This window comes from Schistocerca piceifrons, chromosome 2 (assembly GCF_021461385.2).
Source record: "Schistocerca piceifrons isolate TAMUIC-IGC-003096 chromosome 2, iqSchPice1.1, whole genome shotgun sequence".
Classification (NCBI taxonomy): Eukaryota; Metazoa; Arthropoda; class Insecta; order Orthoptera; family Acrididae; genus Schistocerca; species Schistocerca piceifrons.
In genome coordinates, this window is record NC_060139.1 from 641,717,657 (window position 1) to 641,731,681 (window position 14,025).

Below are 14,025 nucleotides of genomic sequence, written 5' to 3' on the forward strand. Positions count from 1 at the left end.
GGTTATACTTAGGTCAAGCTTTAGAAGCAGAATTCTGGCACTGTGTATGAATAATAAATATCCATATAGCAGATTTGAATTAATGTCAATATAATAGGAAATATTGTGCCTCTCATCTAAGCTTTAGTGATAACAATTCACATATGGCAGTAATGTTTGGCAAAATGAAATGATCAGTAGTTTAAAATTTTTCATTGGATGACCACATTAGTTATAGTGATGCAAATAGTTATGTAAGACATATCCGATGGCTGATGGTCACGTAGGCTTTGCGTATGTTCATGGCGGACATATTGAACAGCACTTCTTGCCAGATGGCATCAGTGTTTTCACTGCAGAGCTGGCAGCCATGTCTTGTGCTCTTGGCCGTCCGCGGTGGCCGAGCCGTTCTAGGCGCTCCAGTCCGGAACCGCGCGACTGCTACGGTCGCCGGTTCGAATCCTGCCTCGGGCATGGATGTGTGTGGTGTCCTTAGGTTAGTTAGGTTTAAGTAGTTCTAAGTTCTAGGGGACTGATGACCTCAGATGTTAAGTCCCATAGTGCTCAGAGCCATTTTTTCGTGCTATTGAGCACATGCACTCGTGCCCTGGCGAGTCATTTCTCCTGTGTACTGACTCATTGAGCAGCCTACAAGCTATCGACCAGTGCTACCGTCGCCATCCTCTTGTAGCACCCATCCAGGAGTCCATCTATGCTCTGGAACAGTCCCAACGTTCAGTGGTGTTTGTGTGGATCCCATTGGCACGTCGGAATCCCAGGCGACGAACTTGCCGACAGACTGGCCCAACAGGCGACGCGGAAACAGCTTCTGGAGATGGGCATCTCCGAAGCTGACCTGCGTTCTGTCTTACACTGCAGGGTTTTCTGGCTTTGGGAGACGGAATGGCATAACAGTACGCACAACAAACTGCATATCATTAAGGAGACTACCACTGTGTGGAAGTCTTCCATGCGATCCTCTAGCAGTTGTTCTCTGCCGGCTCTGCATTGGCCATACGTGGCTAATGCATGGTTACCTACTCCGTCGTGAGCACTCACTTCTGTGTCGCTGTGGCTCCCAAATGACAGTCGTCCACCTCTTGCTGGACTGCCCACTTTTAGCTGCTCTTCGGTGGACTTTTAACTTTCCCAGCACCCTAACTTCGGTGTTGGGCGACAATGCTTCAACAGCAGCTTCAGTTTTTCGTTTTATTTGTGAGGGTGGGTTTTATAATTTGATCTGAGTTTTCGCGATTGTCCTTTGTCGCTCTGTGTCCTTCACCCTAGTGCTTTTAGGGTGTACGTTTTAATGTGTTGCAGAGTGGCGAGCTTCTCCTTTTTATGCTCGTGGTCAGCCAGCCACAGTCATCTGCTTTCTTGTGTTACTCTTCTCTAATTGTTTCTTGGGTCTCTCTGTTGTTTCCTTGTCCTCTTTCGTTCCTTTTGGTGTTCGTTGAATTTCCCTCGTTCTTGTGGTTTTTCCTTTCTTTCCGTTTTATGTTATATGTCTTACCTATTTTATTCTCACACTTGCGGCGTTGTTTTAATAGTAACAAGGGACAGATGACCTCGTAGTTTGGTCCCTTCCTCCCTCTTTTATACCAATCAACCAACCACACTGGTTCCACCCCATGCCTAACGGTCTGTGGTACCATAAGCTACAACTCTCGTTCACTTTTGATGTTTCTGTAGGGGACGCTGACCAACGCTCAGTACATGCAAAATGTTTTAGAGCCGTTTCTTTGCCACTATTGCAACAGGAAGGTGATGTGTTGTTGCATTACGATAATGCTCGCCTACACGCTGGCCGTGAAACTCAACGTGCTCTTAAAGACTTTCAGAAACTTCTCCGGCCAGCACGATCCCTAGACATGTCTCCAATCGAATACATGTTGTATATGTTAAAGCGAGAAGTGACTCATGCGATTCTTTAACCAGCAGCTCTTACAGAATTACGTGAACAGGTCGAGCAGGTGTGGCATGACGTAACCCACGACAGTATTCGGCATCTGTGCGCCGGACTGGAATGCAGAGTCAGTGCCTGCATTGCCGCCGTCGAGGCTACACTACGTACTAATATGGATGTTTCAGTATGGGTCGATACCTGGTACCTCAGAATCATTTGCGCTATTGATCTGTAAAGTAATAATTTCATGTAGTCCGTATGCACTGTTGCAAAAACAAATCTTGAGTAAACTGGAACCTTCGAAGAGGATGTACTAATTTTTGTTTCTGGTAGTGTAGTTTCGGACGATTGTATGGAATAGGAACTTACTATTTCACTTCATAAAACATTTAGTCTACGCCCATGGCATTAAGCACTCCGTCTTCAGGCCACGAGTGGTCTACCAGGACCACCCGACCGCCGTGTCATCCTCATTGGAGGATTGGGATAGGAGGGGCTCGTCTATGAATACAGGCTGAAGAATAAATATTTTATGCACACCACTCTCCAGGTCGTTATGATGGTATTCTTGACCGAAGCCGCTACTATTCGGTCGAGTAGCTCCTCAATTGGCAACACGAGGCTGAGTGCACCCCGAAAAATGGCAACAGCGCATGATGGCCCGGATGGTCACCCACCCAAGTGCCGACCACGCCCGACAGCGCTTAACTTCGGTGATCTCACGGGAACCGGTGTATCCACTGCGGCAAGGCCGTTGCCCCCATGGCATTAGCAGATGGGTAACTGAGGCGCTTGTTTGCTACTTGATGGTGGCAACAAAGCCAATGCACTTCTCCGCTTCACCTCGTCTTTTTTCCACCAGGTACGAGTACCCTCCAACAAACATGACAAAAATGGTTCAAATGGCTCTGAGCACTATGGGACTTAACTTCTAAGGTCATCAGTCCCCTAGAACTTAGAACTATTTAAACCTAACTAACCTAAGGACATCACACACATCCATGCCCGAGGCAGGATTCGAACCTGCGACCGTAGCGGTCATGCGGTTCCAGACTGTAGCGCCTAGAACCGCACGGCCACCCCGGCCGGCACAAACATGACAGTTAACTAAGCTGTATACATAGTCGCGACCTGGATGTGATTAATACCTTTGTTATTTCTTTGACGATGGGCTCGTTTATGAATACAGGCTGAAGAATAAATATTTTATGCACAGCTAAACGGTGCATTCGAGTTAGAAATAAAATTTTATATGAATCTAAATTGATTTGGGGTATGTTTCCTGTAGCTTACAAGTATATGTTTCATCCCTTTGCAGTGTGTATCATATTTCCTTTATCCTTGCTCTTCACTTAGCACTCCCGTCCCCCACGCACACACACATACATGGACACATGCACGCACACACACACACACACACACACACACACACACACACACAAACACACACACACACACACACACACACACACGCGCGCGCGCGCACGCATATTTAAAGTAAGTGCGTTCCAGATACGTACGGCTGGTGCTGGAGGGCCCGTGACACCAAAGGAGCCGTAATAAACTTCGAAGACGTTAGGAAAGTTGAGCTTCATGTACGTGAATATATCTTTCTCCGTTAGGTTGTAGATGCGGGTCCAGCCACCAGTGCTGCCCCATCGGTCGACTAACACGCTGGTCTGAAACACAGAAACCGATTTCAGAAAGGCTATTCTTTCGTACGGGAAACAAGTATTGTTAGGATATGCTATGAGAATTACGAAAAGTAGTTTCTGGCTTAAAAAGAACCTCAAACGGTTCAACAATTTTGCAGACATCGAAATATGTAATAACACGTATTCCAGTAGCAATATAAAGAAGCGCTTCACAAATTTGCAACATTAGAAAGGATATGTGTGACTAAACTGAACTTTATATAACACGTCGGCTATATTACAGTAAAACAAAATTATACGATTCCAGAACTGCACATAAAACCTGATATCCAGAATTCAGTATGGTATATACTCCACCTGCTGCAGCTGGAAACTCTTAAACGCCGTGTGCCGAGCGGACTGGCTGCGCGGTTTGAGGCGTCATGTAACCAACTGCGCGGCCCCTCCTGCCGAAGGTTCAAGTCCTCCCTCGGGCATGGGTTGTTCTTAGCATAAGTTAGTTTAAGCACTGTGTAAGTCTAGGGACTGATGACCTAAGCAGTTTGGTCCCGTAGGAATTCACACATTTGAACATTTTAAACGCCGTGGCACAGAGTCAAAGAGGATCTGGATGCTTTCCTGCAAGATATCCCTCCATGTAGTTCTTACGCCATTTACAAAGCATCAACAATAGTTGCTGCAGAACTGTGACGAACAAGTTGCCTTCCATTCAGATATGCTCGGCGAGTGACATAGCAGTAGGACTTGAAGACATGGAAGCAGATGTAGCCGTCCATTTCTCTGCTGGGCAGTTGTTCGCAGTAGTGGTAATACCTCCGTCTCCAGAATCTACTGAAGTAGCCAGAGCCGTGAGACTGCTCTCAGTTCTTAGAGGTCGAAGTAAAATGTTGCGTTCGGTGCGACTGCAAACCATGACAAATGAAGCTGTCTACACTCGACAAAGCAATCACCACGGTGACCACGTTAATACCTAATTCACTGTTCACTTTGTTGTGATCTTCAGTACGAAGGCTTGAACGATTCAGCTCCCAACTCTAATCTGTCATGCAGAACTACTGCAACCTACGTGCAATTAATATTCAAACCTTAACCTCTCTCTACAAATTTTATTCTCACCCCAATTTTCCTCCATTACCAAACTGACGATGCCTTGATGCATCAGGACGTTTTCTATCAACTGATCTTTTATTTTAGTCAAGTTGTGCCATACATTTCTTTTTCTCTCAATTACATTGTTATCTCCTCATTGGTTATGAAATCTAAACGTATAATATTTATGTGCGGTGTCTGTTCTTTCGGACATGCCAGAAAGAAGAGACACCACTAGAAATCCGCATCTGTGATACATATTACGTAAATGGGAGGTGGAGGGGGGAGAAAGGAAAGGACAAGAACTACTGAGATCAGCTGTATAGGGACTTTACGGTGAATCAGCGACATCATGTGAAAACGTATGCCGGACCGGGACCTTCTGCTTACTAAGCAGTTACGCTACCCGCTGCACCACCCGGACACAGTGTTTATCGCAAATGCGCGGACTGTCCCAGTACACTCCCTGGTCGACTCACATTCCCACCTAGCGCCACCTATCGACAGTCCCCCTTTATGTCCTCCACGCTCGCTAATTTTAGATTCCCACTGGAGGTCGAACGTAAAAATCCATCCGTAATGAAGACGGTGGATTGGTGGCCTCCTCCACCTTCAGTCTACATATGTTTCACAGCTGCGGATTCCGCGTGGTGTTTGGAAATGTCCAAAACAACAGACACCACGCATTCATATCACTGAGTCACCTCGATGGGCAATAAATCCACAATCTTCAATGTGGATGCACATTTACGTTCGACCTCCAGTGGGAATCTAAATAAGAGATCATGGGAGACATGGACAGACAGGTGGCGCTGAGTGGGAAGATAGTCCGCACATTTATGGTAAAAACTGTCCCCGGGTGGTGCAGTGGTCAATGCAACTAGGCCTACTTAGCAAGCAGGAAATCGTGGGCTCGGGACAGCCTGCCACACCTTTCACTTGTCGCGGCTGACTCTGCATGAAATCCTGATGCAATTGACGTCAATTTTTCTTTACTTTTTCTTTCTTTCTGTTCCCTCCACTTTCAGTTTTCTTAATAAACGTGTAATCTTCGGCATTTAAGAAGCTTCTATTCTCTTCTTGTCTGAACGGTTCATCGTCCACATTTCACTTCTGTACAAGGCTAGAAGCCAGATAGTTACTTTGAGAAAAGACTTGCTAACACGTAAATTTATATTCGATGTTAAAAAATTTCTCATTCCAGAAATACTTTTCTTGCTATTGCGAGCCTGGACTTTATATTCTGTCTAGTTTAGCCATCATCAAATATTTTACTATCCCAAGACCAAAACTCTCCCGAAAACGTCATATTTTGTCCCTCAGTACGACAGCAATTGCGTACAGCTGTCCATTGCAACAGGCGTTGGACACTGTGGATCGACGAAACGGCATATGTGTGAACTAAACGACTTCCAGTTAATGGGGTAGACATGCCAAAGCAAATGGGTCCTCACCGCTTGCAGTGCCCAGCAACGTGGATGAAGCTATACAGTGTGATCACAAATAGTTCGAAAAGAGGGTGTTGCAGAATAGGTCGTGCTGAGAAATATCATATTCGATATATTGGACCGTTTCGGAGTTAATTAACATTATCATTCTCTTGTTCGGTTTCAGGAAATAAAATTGAGAACACCTTTGGCGACATCGTCTCGGCGGGCCACTTGAATTCGCGCGCGGAACAGCCTGACTGTGAAACTTCAATGCTAATTAACTCGGAAAAAGAGCCAACGTACCGACTTTTTTTCTTAAGAACTATTTCTCTGCACAACATATCCTGCAACGTCCTTACAGGCTTTTCAGACTGTTCGTGACGAAACTGTACATTCTAGTACGTCCATGCGAAGAAGAAGGCTGTCGCCACGAGATGAGGTCACATTGTACAGGGAAATTATAATCAATCATTACTTGAGATGACCCCCAAGACAGACGGGTGATCGTAGGACAACGAAATTTTGTGGGAACATTTGTAAGGAGATGCAGAAGAGAAATAACGAACAAACAACTGAGGGAGTAACATCTGATCATTGCGTACCATGTTTACATTCCAGGTTACAAACGTTGCTCAATGAGACGACCATCTAAATCCACGACTGCCCGGAACGGCGCTAGAGGTTGCTCTACTGCTGCCCGAAACAACGGTGGGCGCAGCTCGTACGCTGCTTGAAGATCGAAGTTGCATGCATCATTCTCAAGCGTGGCAACAGTAACTTCTTCAACAGGTTGTGGCGCAGTTGGCTGCCAGCCTTTCCCAGGAACGATTCCCAAATCGCCTGTTAATTCGAACTTCCGAATTATGTTCTTCAACTCATATTCCGAAAGAGGACTTCTCCTGTTCCTTTAATGCGTCCATACTCGCGGAGAGCAAACATCACTGTTGGTGTTGTTTTAATAAAACAGTTTTACGACTGAAGCCCTCCTCGTCGTTTCCAGAACCGTGTTGACTGTCTGCAGCTGTGAAGCGCACTGGTGCTTGTGTTTCAGCCCTGCGACACCGTACCAGTACCTGCGCCTAAGGCAAGTCGTAACATCAGCACTACTAACGACGAAAATCTTGCAGCGCACGGTCCTATAAAGTTGGGTGCCCATACAATAAATAGTTTTCCTATACACCGGCTCAGGTAGTGAAAGTTTAATTAAAAACACCCTGTACACTGCAGCGCTCTCTCATGCCCTGTACGAGCTGGAACGTCATGGTTGTGGGAGTCATATTTCCTAGAGACAGAGCATATTCTCCTGTTCGATCTCATACACTATGAAGCTTTGCTCCTTACGTCGAAGACGTATAATGGCAAGTTATTTGACGTTCTAACTTCGTTAGCCGGCTCTTCACTGGATGAGTTTGTAGTAAATCTGACCTATTCGACCACACGACAGAGCACGCTGGTCGTTTTATGTCAAAGTTTCAGTGCTAATCACTTACTGGTGATACGTTGCTTCCCCTTCTTCGAGTATGAATTCGTTTCAGCCTTTCTGTACAGCTATTACAATTTTTCGCATTTCCGTTAGTGCATGAACTGTATAGTGAGATGTTCCCTATGTGAATACACCATAAGAAATAGAAAGATTATGATTAACAGATATACCACACTTTCGAACCAAGATTTCCAAGCTGGTAAATGATACGAATCATTGTTTCCTCAGAGGTTTTGGAACTTTGCCCCTTCCCCCCACTCTCTTTTCGAAGAGTGTCTTTTGTGCTATTTTTTTTAACCATACATGATTGTAGAGCTCTGGCTGTTCGGCATACGGAATGTTGATAGTGTACAGCAGCTATCAGACACAATTTCATTTTGGTTTAGTTAATCGAAAACAGCGCCGTCACCAGTTTCGAATGTATATATTCAACGTCAGATGGCTTATATGCTTTTATCAAAATACATGAATGTTGGCTTGCAAGTGAGCTGCCATATAAGGACCCCTGGATCATTTATTTTATCGTCTATCTAGAAAGAATAACACATTGTTCTTATGTTTCCACATACCGTCACAGTGGCTTTCATTACTATTATATTATGTAGAAGCAGCACGTTTTTGACTCATATCATATAAAAACAAATACAGAGAATTCTTTAGTCAGTTTGTGAAACATTCTTCCTCAATTCATTGTCGCCATCGGCCTTAGGAAATGAAGCCGTTATGAGAATCCGCATCAGTGTGAAATACCGTACATTGGCCAGACGCATCACAAAGTGAAACACCGATGATATCATCTGGGCCAACAAGATAAATTTACAGTAGCAGAGCACTGCCTTTGCACAAGACATACCGTGCTCTTCTACTACAAGACCAAAATGGCATCCCTACGTCCGGCAAAAAAAAGAAAGAGCCTGCTTGCATTACTAAGGAACTACTTGTCGTTGCAGTGCTTTACTGCTTTATGGCTTTAAATTGTGTCCTTATTCTGCAACAAGTTTAACCAGTAATCGATGAGTTACTTGTCAGTGTGTGACTAATTTAACTACATGTGTGTTCTCTTTCTACAGCAGAAAATAAGAACGTCGGAACGTATGACATTTCCTGACCACACTTGTCAATTACTTCCGATCACACATTTCATAGCGGAGAGTCGTATACAGGGTGTTACAAAAAGGTACGGCCAAACTTTCAGGAAACATTCCTCACACACAAATAAAGAAAAGATGTTATGTGGACATGTGTCCGGAAACGCTTAATTTCCATGTTAGAGCTCATTTTAGTTTCGTCAGTATGTACTGTACTTCCTCGATTCACCGCCAGTTGGCCCAATTGAAGAAAGGTAATGTTGACTTCGGTGCTTGTGTTGACATGCGACTCATTGCTCTACAGTACTAGCATGAAGCACATCAGTACGTAGCATCAACAGGTTAGTGTTCATCACGAACGTGGTTTTGCAGTCAGTGCAATGTTTACAAATGCGGAGTTGGCAGATGCCCATTTGATGTATGGATTAGCACAGGGCAATAGCCGTAGCGCGGTACGTTTGTATCGAGACAGATTTCCAGAACGAAGGTGTCCTGACTTGAAGACGTTCGAAGCAATTGATCGGCATCTTAGGGAGCACGGAACATTCCAGCCTATGACTCGCGACTGGGGAAGACCTAGAACGACGAGGACCCCTGCAATGGACGCGGCAATTCTTCGTGCACTTGACGATAACCCTAGTGTCAGCGTCAGAGAAGTTGCTACTGTACTAGGTAACGTTGACCACGTCACTGTATGGAGAGTGCTACGGGAGAACCAGTTGTTTCCGTACCATGTACAGCGTGTGCAGCACTATCAGCAGCTGATTGGCCTCCACTGGTACACTTCTGCGAATGGTTCATCCAACAATGTGTCAATCCTCATTTCAGTGCAAATGTTCTCTTTTCGGATGAGGCTTCATTCCAACGTGATCAAATTGTAAATTTTCACAATCAACATGTGTGGGCTGACGAGAATCCGCACGCAGTTGCGCAATCACGTCGTCAACACAGATTTTCTGTGAACGTTTGGGCAGGCATTGTTGGTGATGTCTTGATTGGGCCCCATGTTCTTCCACCTACGCTCAGTGGAGCACGTTTTCATGATTTCATACGGGATACTCTACCTGTGCTGCTAGAACATGTGCCTTTACAAGTAGGACACAACATGTGGTTCATGCACGATGGAGCTCCTGCGCATTTCAGTCGAAGTGTTTGTACGCTTCTCAACAACAGATTCGGTGACCGATGGATTGGTAGAGGCCGACCAATTCCATGGCCTCCACGCTCTCCTGACCTCAACCCGCTTGACTTTCGTTTATGGGGTCATTTGAAAGCTCTTGTCTACGCAATCCCGGTACCAAATGTAGAGACTCTTCGTGCTCGTATTGTAGACGGCTGTGATACAATACGCCATTCTCCAGGGCTGCATCAGCGCATCAGGGATTCCATGCGACGGAGGGTGGATGCATGTATCCTCGTTAACGGAGGACATTTTGAACATTTCCTGTAACAAAGTGTTTGAAGTCACGCTGGTACGTTCTGTTGCTGTGTGTTTCCATTCCATGATTAATGTGATTTCAAGAGAAGTAATAAAATGAGCTCTAACATGGAAAGTAAGCGTTTGCGGACACATGTCCACATAACATATTTTCTTTCTTTGTGTGTGAGGAATGTTTCCTGAAAGTTTGGCCGTACCTTTTTGTAACAAAAAAAAAAAAAAAAAAAATGGCTCTGAGCACTATGGGACTTAACATCTGAGGTCATCAGTCCCCTAGAACTTAAAACTACTTAAACCTAACTAACCTAAGGACATCATACACACATCCATGTCCAAGGCAGGATTCGAACCTGCGACCATAGCGGTCGCGCGGTTCCGGACTGAAGCGCCTAGAACCGCTTTTTGTAACACCCTGTATAAAAAACGTGAAACATGCTTCCAATCTTTCGTTGAGTATTGTGCCGTGACTTAGCTGCCCGCTTCACATTTGAAGTGCAACCTGGTGTGTTGTCATCGCGGCTAAGAGCGCGCTAAACTCGAAACTAGTTGATAGGGGAACCGCACGAACTTCCCCTCATTGATTTAGTTCCTATTGCAAAGGGGTGTAGGGTACAACTAGGACATCAACATGTGTAAGTAGAGATAAAACCGAGTTTGAAAATTACAGGCGTGCTTATGCTCTTTGCCGTGTACGGCCACAAGGGTTCACGGAATCCGCAGCCGAAACGGACAGATCCGCCTCGCGCGTCGAGCGAGCAGGTTGTCCTTACTTCCGCCTGTCGAACTTGAGTGTACTGAGTTTTGTGTGTGCGTCGCCCGATATCGCACAATTCTAGCCTAACTCCGTTGTTCGTTTGTTCCCTGGAGGCAGCGTTTGCTGCCCACACCAAGATGTCTGTCGAGTTTCCCAAAAGTACTCTTCGTCGGGGTAACGTTCGTTTCAGTTTTGACGAGAGTACGCGTCATGTTCAACCGGGCTCGCTAGAAATTCACGATCGATTGGTTGATACGATTCGAGATACACCTGATCAGGTAGATACTGCTTATTTTTATGCAAGCAGACCGGCTTCTATCGCGGGTTGTTTCTCAGGTGATATTTACACATGGTAATGGTTCAAATGGCTCTGAGCACTATGGGACTCAACTGCTGAGGTCATTAGTCCCCTAGAACTTAGAACTAGTTAAACCTAACTAACCTAAGGACATCACAAACATCCATGCCCAAGGCAGAATTCGAACCTGCGACCGTAGCGGTCTTGCGGTTCCAGACTGCAGCGCCTTTAACCGCACGGCCACTTCGGCCGGCCACATGGTAATGGTTCTGTTAGTCCCGTCCTTCCTGTAAATGCTGCGACCGAGTATATCCCGGTTAGAGTTTATAATCTTCCTCCCGAAGTGAACGGTTCATTTCCTCCTTATGGATTCGTTCGGCATATTCGGCGGGAACGATGGCCTACTCAACATCGCTTGCAATGTTACATTGGTATCTGAACAGTAGAAACATGTGTTCAAAAAAACCTTCCTTTACATCTGAATGTTTGTGGTTATGTGCACAGGGCTAGAAGGAACCTACTTCCTTTGTAACGAAAGTGGCCCTCTCAGAACCAATTGTCTTCGTCGTGTTACGGTTTTAAAATCGTCCTATGAAAAACGTCGTTCTTTGACATTAGCTAAGTTAGTCTCTTCGCAAACTGGTGTCAGTACTTCTGCAGCTGTGGAGGACGTTCGGAGACGTTGCCCCCCACTCCTCGCGACTTTGACGCGGCGCGGCCCCTGCTGCCGTTAGTGCGCCGTCACGGGTAGCAGAATTTAAACGCCGGCCGCCTCACAATGGTGAAGATTTCGAAGTCACCCCTCCCCAATCTCGCCTCACGAGAAGATGGTGGTGGAGGGTGCTTCTTCCAGAGGTGATCCTCTAAACACTGACGTTAATTGCGATTCTTGTTTCGCCAGGGATGGCGAGGCTAGTTCTGCTGATGTTGAAATGAATGTTGGGTCTACGTCCTTTCCTCCATGGGTAGGGACGTCTGTTCCGATGATTTGACGGAGAAATCGTGTGCTGAGCTGCCTTAACAGTGTTCTAGTCCAATCTCATCCCTTCTTCCGTCTGATACGTTGGAGCAACCGGTTACTGCGGGTTCTCTTCCGGGTAGTCAGATGAAACAGACAGCTTCAGACGCTGCATCGTCTGTCTCTTCTTTATCTCGTGATGAGATTTATCGCTCCTGGTTGTGTTCCTCGCCTTCCGTTCCACGTCAAGAAGTTATGTTGTCACGTAGTGGTGCGAAACAGCGTTTTCAGCCTGAGCGTGCAGCGTCATGTTGAAAAAAGAAAACAAAATATGAAACCTGCATCTTCCGATGGAGAGAACTCAAATCCTGTACTTGCGCTCCGCCGTCTGCCGGTGTTGTGGCGAGCGGGACGTGATGCGTAAGTTCTTTTCTAGTTCCACTTTCGTGCCCTACATTTCTTAACTAATGTTAATAGGGTAACCTCCCCTTACGACGGTTTATTCTCAAGCTAATGTTGTGCGTTTGCAAGAAGTGTTATTTTATGTGTTTTGTCTCCCTCGGTATTCTATGTTTTTTTAATGATGCACCGTAAAGTTCAGTTGACAAGACCGTGCTATATAGGGACGGTATTCCGTTTATGGACTTTGAAATGCTGGACTATAGTCGGGGTGCGGGGTGTCACTTTTAAGATCTCGCCTTAACTTTTCTTTATGTCCCATCTGCTTCCGGTCGTACACATGGGCGCTAGGTCTTTTATAAGGAAGATGCCATTTATTTACTTCATCAAATCGCGAAAAATTTTCATGGTGATATGATGGATTTCAACTGTGTTTTACGTCCTGTGGATCAGACTCCCAGTTATAATTATTGTCATGAACTCAATGATATAGTGGCGTCGTTGAGTCTAGAGGATGCTTGGTCCTAAGATATCCCACATTAGTACTTTTTACGAGTTTTACAGCTACTTCCACTATTCGACTGGGCCGTATCCATTTTTCAGTTTCCCTGTGGAGCCAATTTTTGTCAATTGATACAATGATTGCCAGCTTTACCGACCACTCTGCTGTTTCAATTAGTTTTAACCACGTCCCGCAGCGGGTACATCTTCCTCGCTCTGTTTAAAAGCTGAATATTTTAATCTGCCGGACCGCTCTCTGGCTTATATCATCACGGCCGTGTGGGGACGAGCAAGCCGTTCCCAAGTGCGTTATCCCTCAGATACTGAATCAGGGATTGCCAAACCTCGGCTTTTCACTGAACTCTTGCGTTTCATTGCTGCTAAAGCGGCACAAATGAGGACGACTCGGTAATTTTATTACGCTGTCCTTCGTGATCTTTTGATAATGCTCGAGACGTCCCACTTGGAGTTATGGAAGTTCACCACGTGGAGGCAAAACTCCTGTAACTAAAAGACTAAAATTAGATGGTATTCGTTTGCGTTCCCAGCCACGTTAGATTCTCCAGGATGAGCTGGCTTCTCTGTATCATCTAATGCGGCTTCGAACGCGATCTCAGGGGACGTGTCTCACTACCATTATTCGTTACGCAGATGGACGTGAGTGATCATGATAGCCTGATACAATGCGTAAACTACTCAGTTCTTATTATACGAGGGTCACTCCAAAAGAAATGCACACTATTTTTTTTAAATCCATCTTTTATTCCACATGTTTGAAAGTTTTACAGTGTCTACATACATCCTTTAGGAACAATATTTTCATTTCTCCACATAATTTCCATCCCTCACAACTGCCTTACGCCATCTTGGAACCAGCGCCTGTGTACCCGCACGGTAAAAATCTTGACCAACCTGCTGGAGCCACTGTTTGGCAGCGTGCACAAGGGAGTCATCATCTTCAGACTTTGTTCCACGAAGAGAGTCTTTAAGCTTCCCAAAGAGATAGTAGTTACATTCATCTCCACCATTCTCGTACTTTCCAAACGT

General features: G+C 45.4%; 1 protein-coding gene and 1 pseudogene across 2 annotated transcripts in view; both read right to left on the reverse strand.

Moving 5' to 3' along the window:
- LOC124777523 overlaps nt 1-14,025 on the reverse strand; it is a 202,934-nt gene that overhangs the window by 93,004 nt on the left and 95,905 nt on the right. For both annotated transcript variants that reach the window (XR_007015744.1, XM_047252970.1), the window contains exon 3: nt 3,406-3,564. Coding sequence is in view for 1 of the 2 variants with exons in the window: in XM_047252970.1 (XP_047108926.1) it covers nt 3,406-3,564 (159 nt within the window). In the remaining variant the exon portion in view is untranslated. The remainder of the gene's footprint in view (nt 1-3,405; nt 3,565-14,025) is intronic.
- On the reverse strand, nt 2,527-2,644 carry LOC124778529 (annotated as a pseudogene).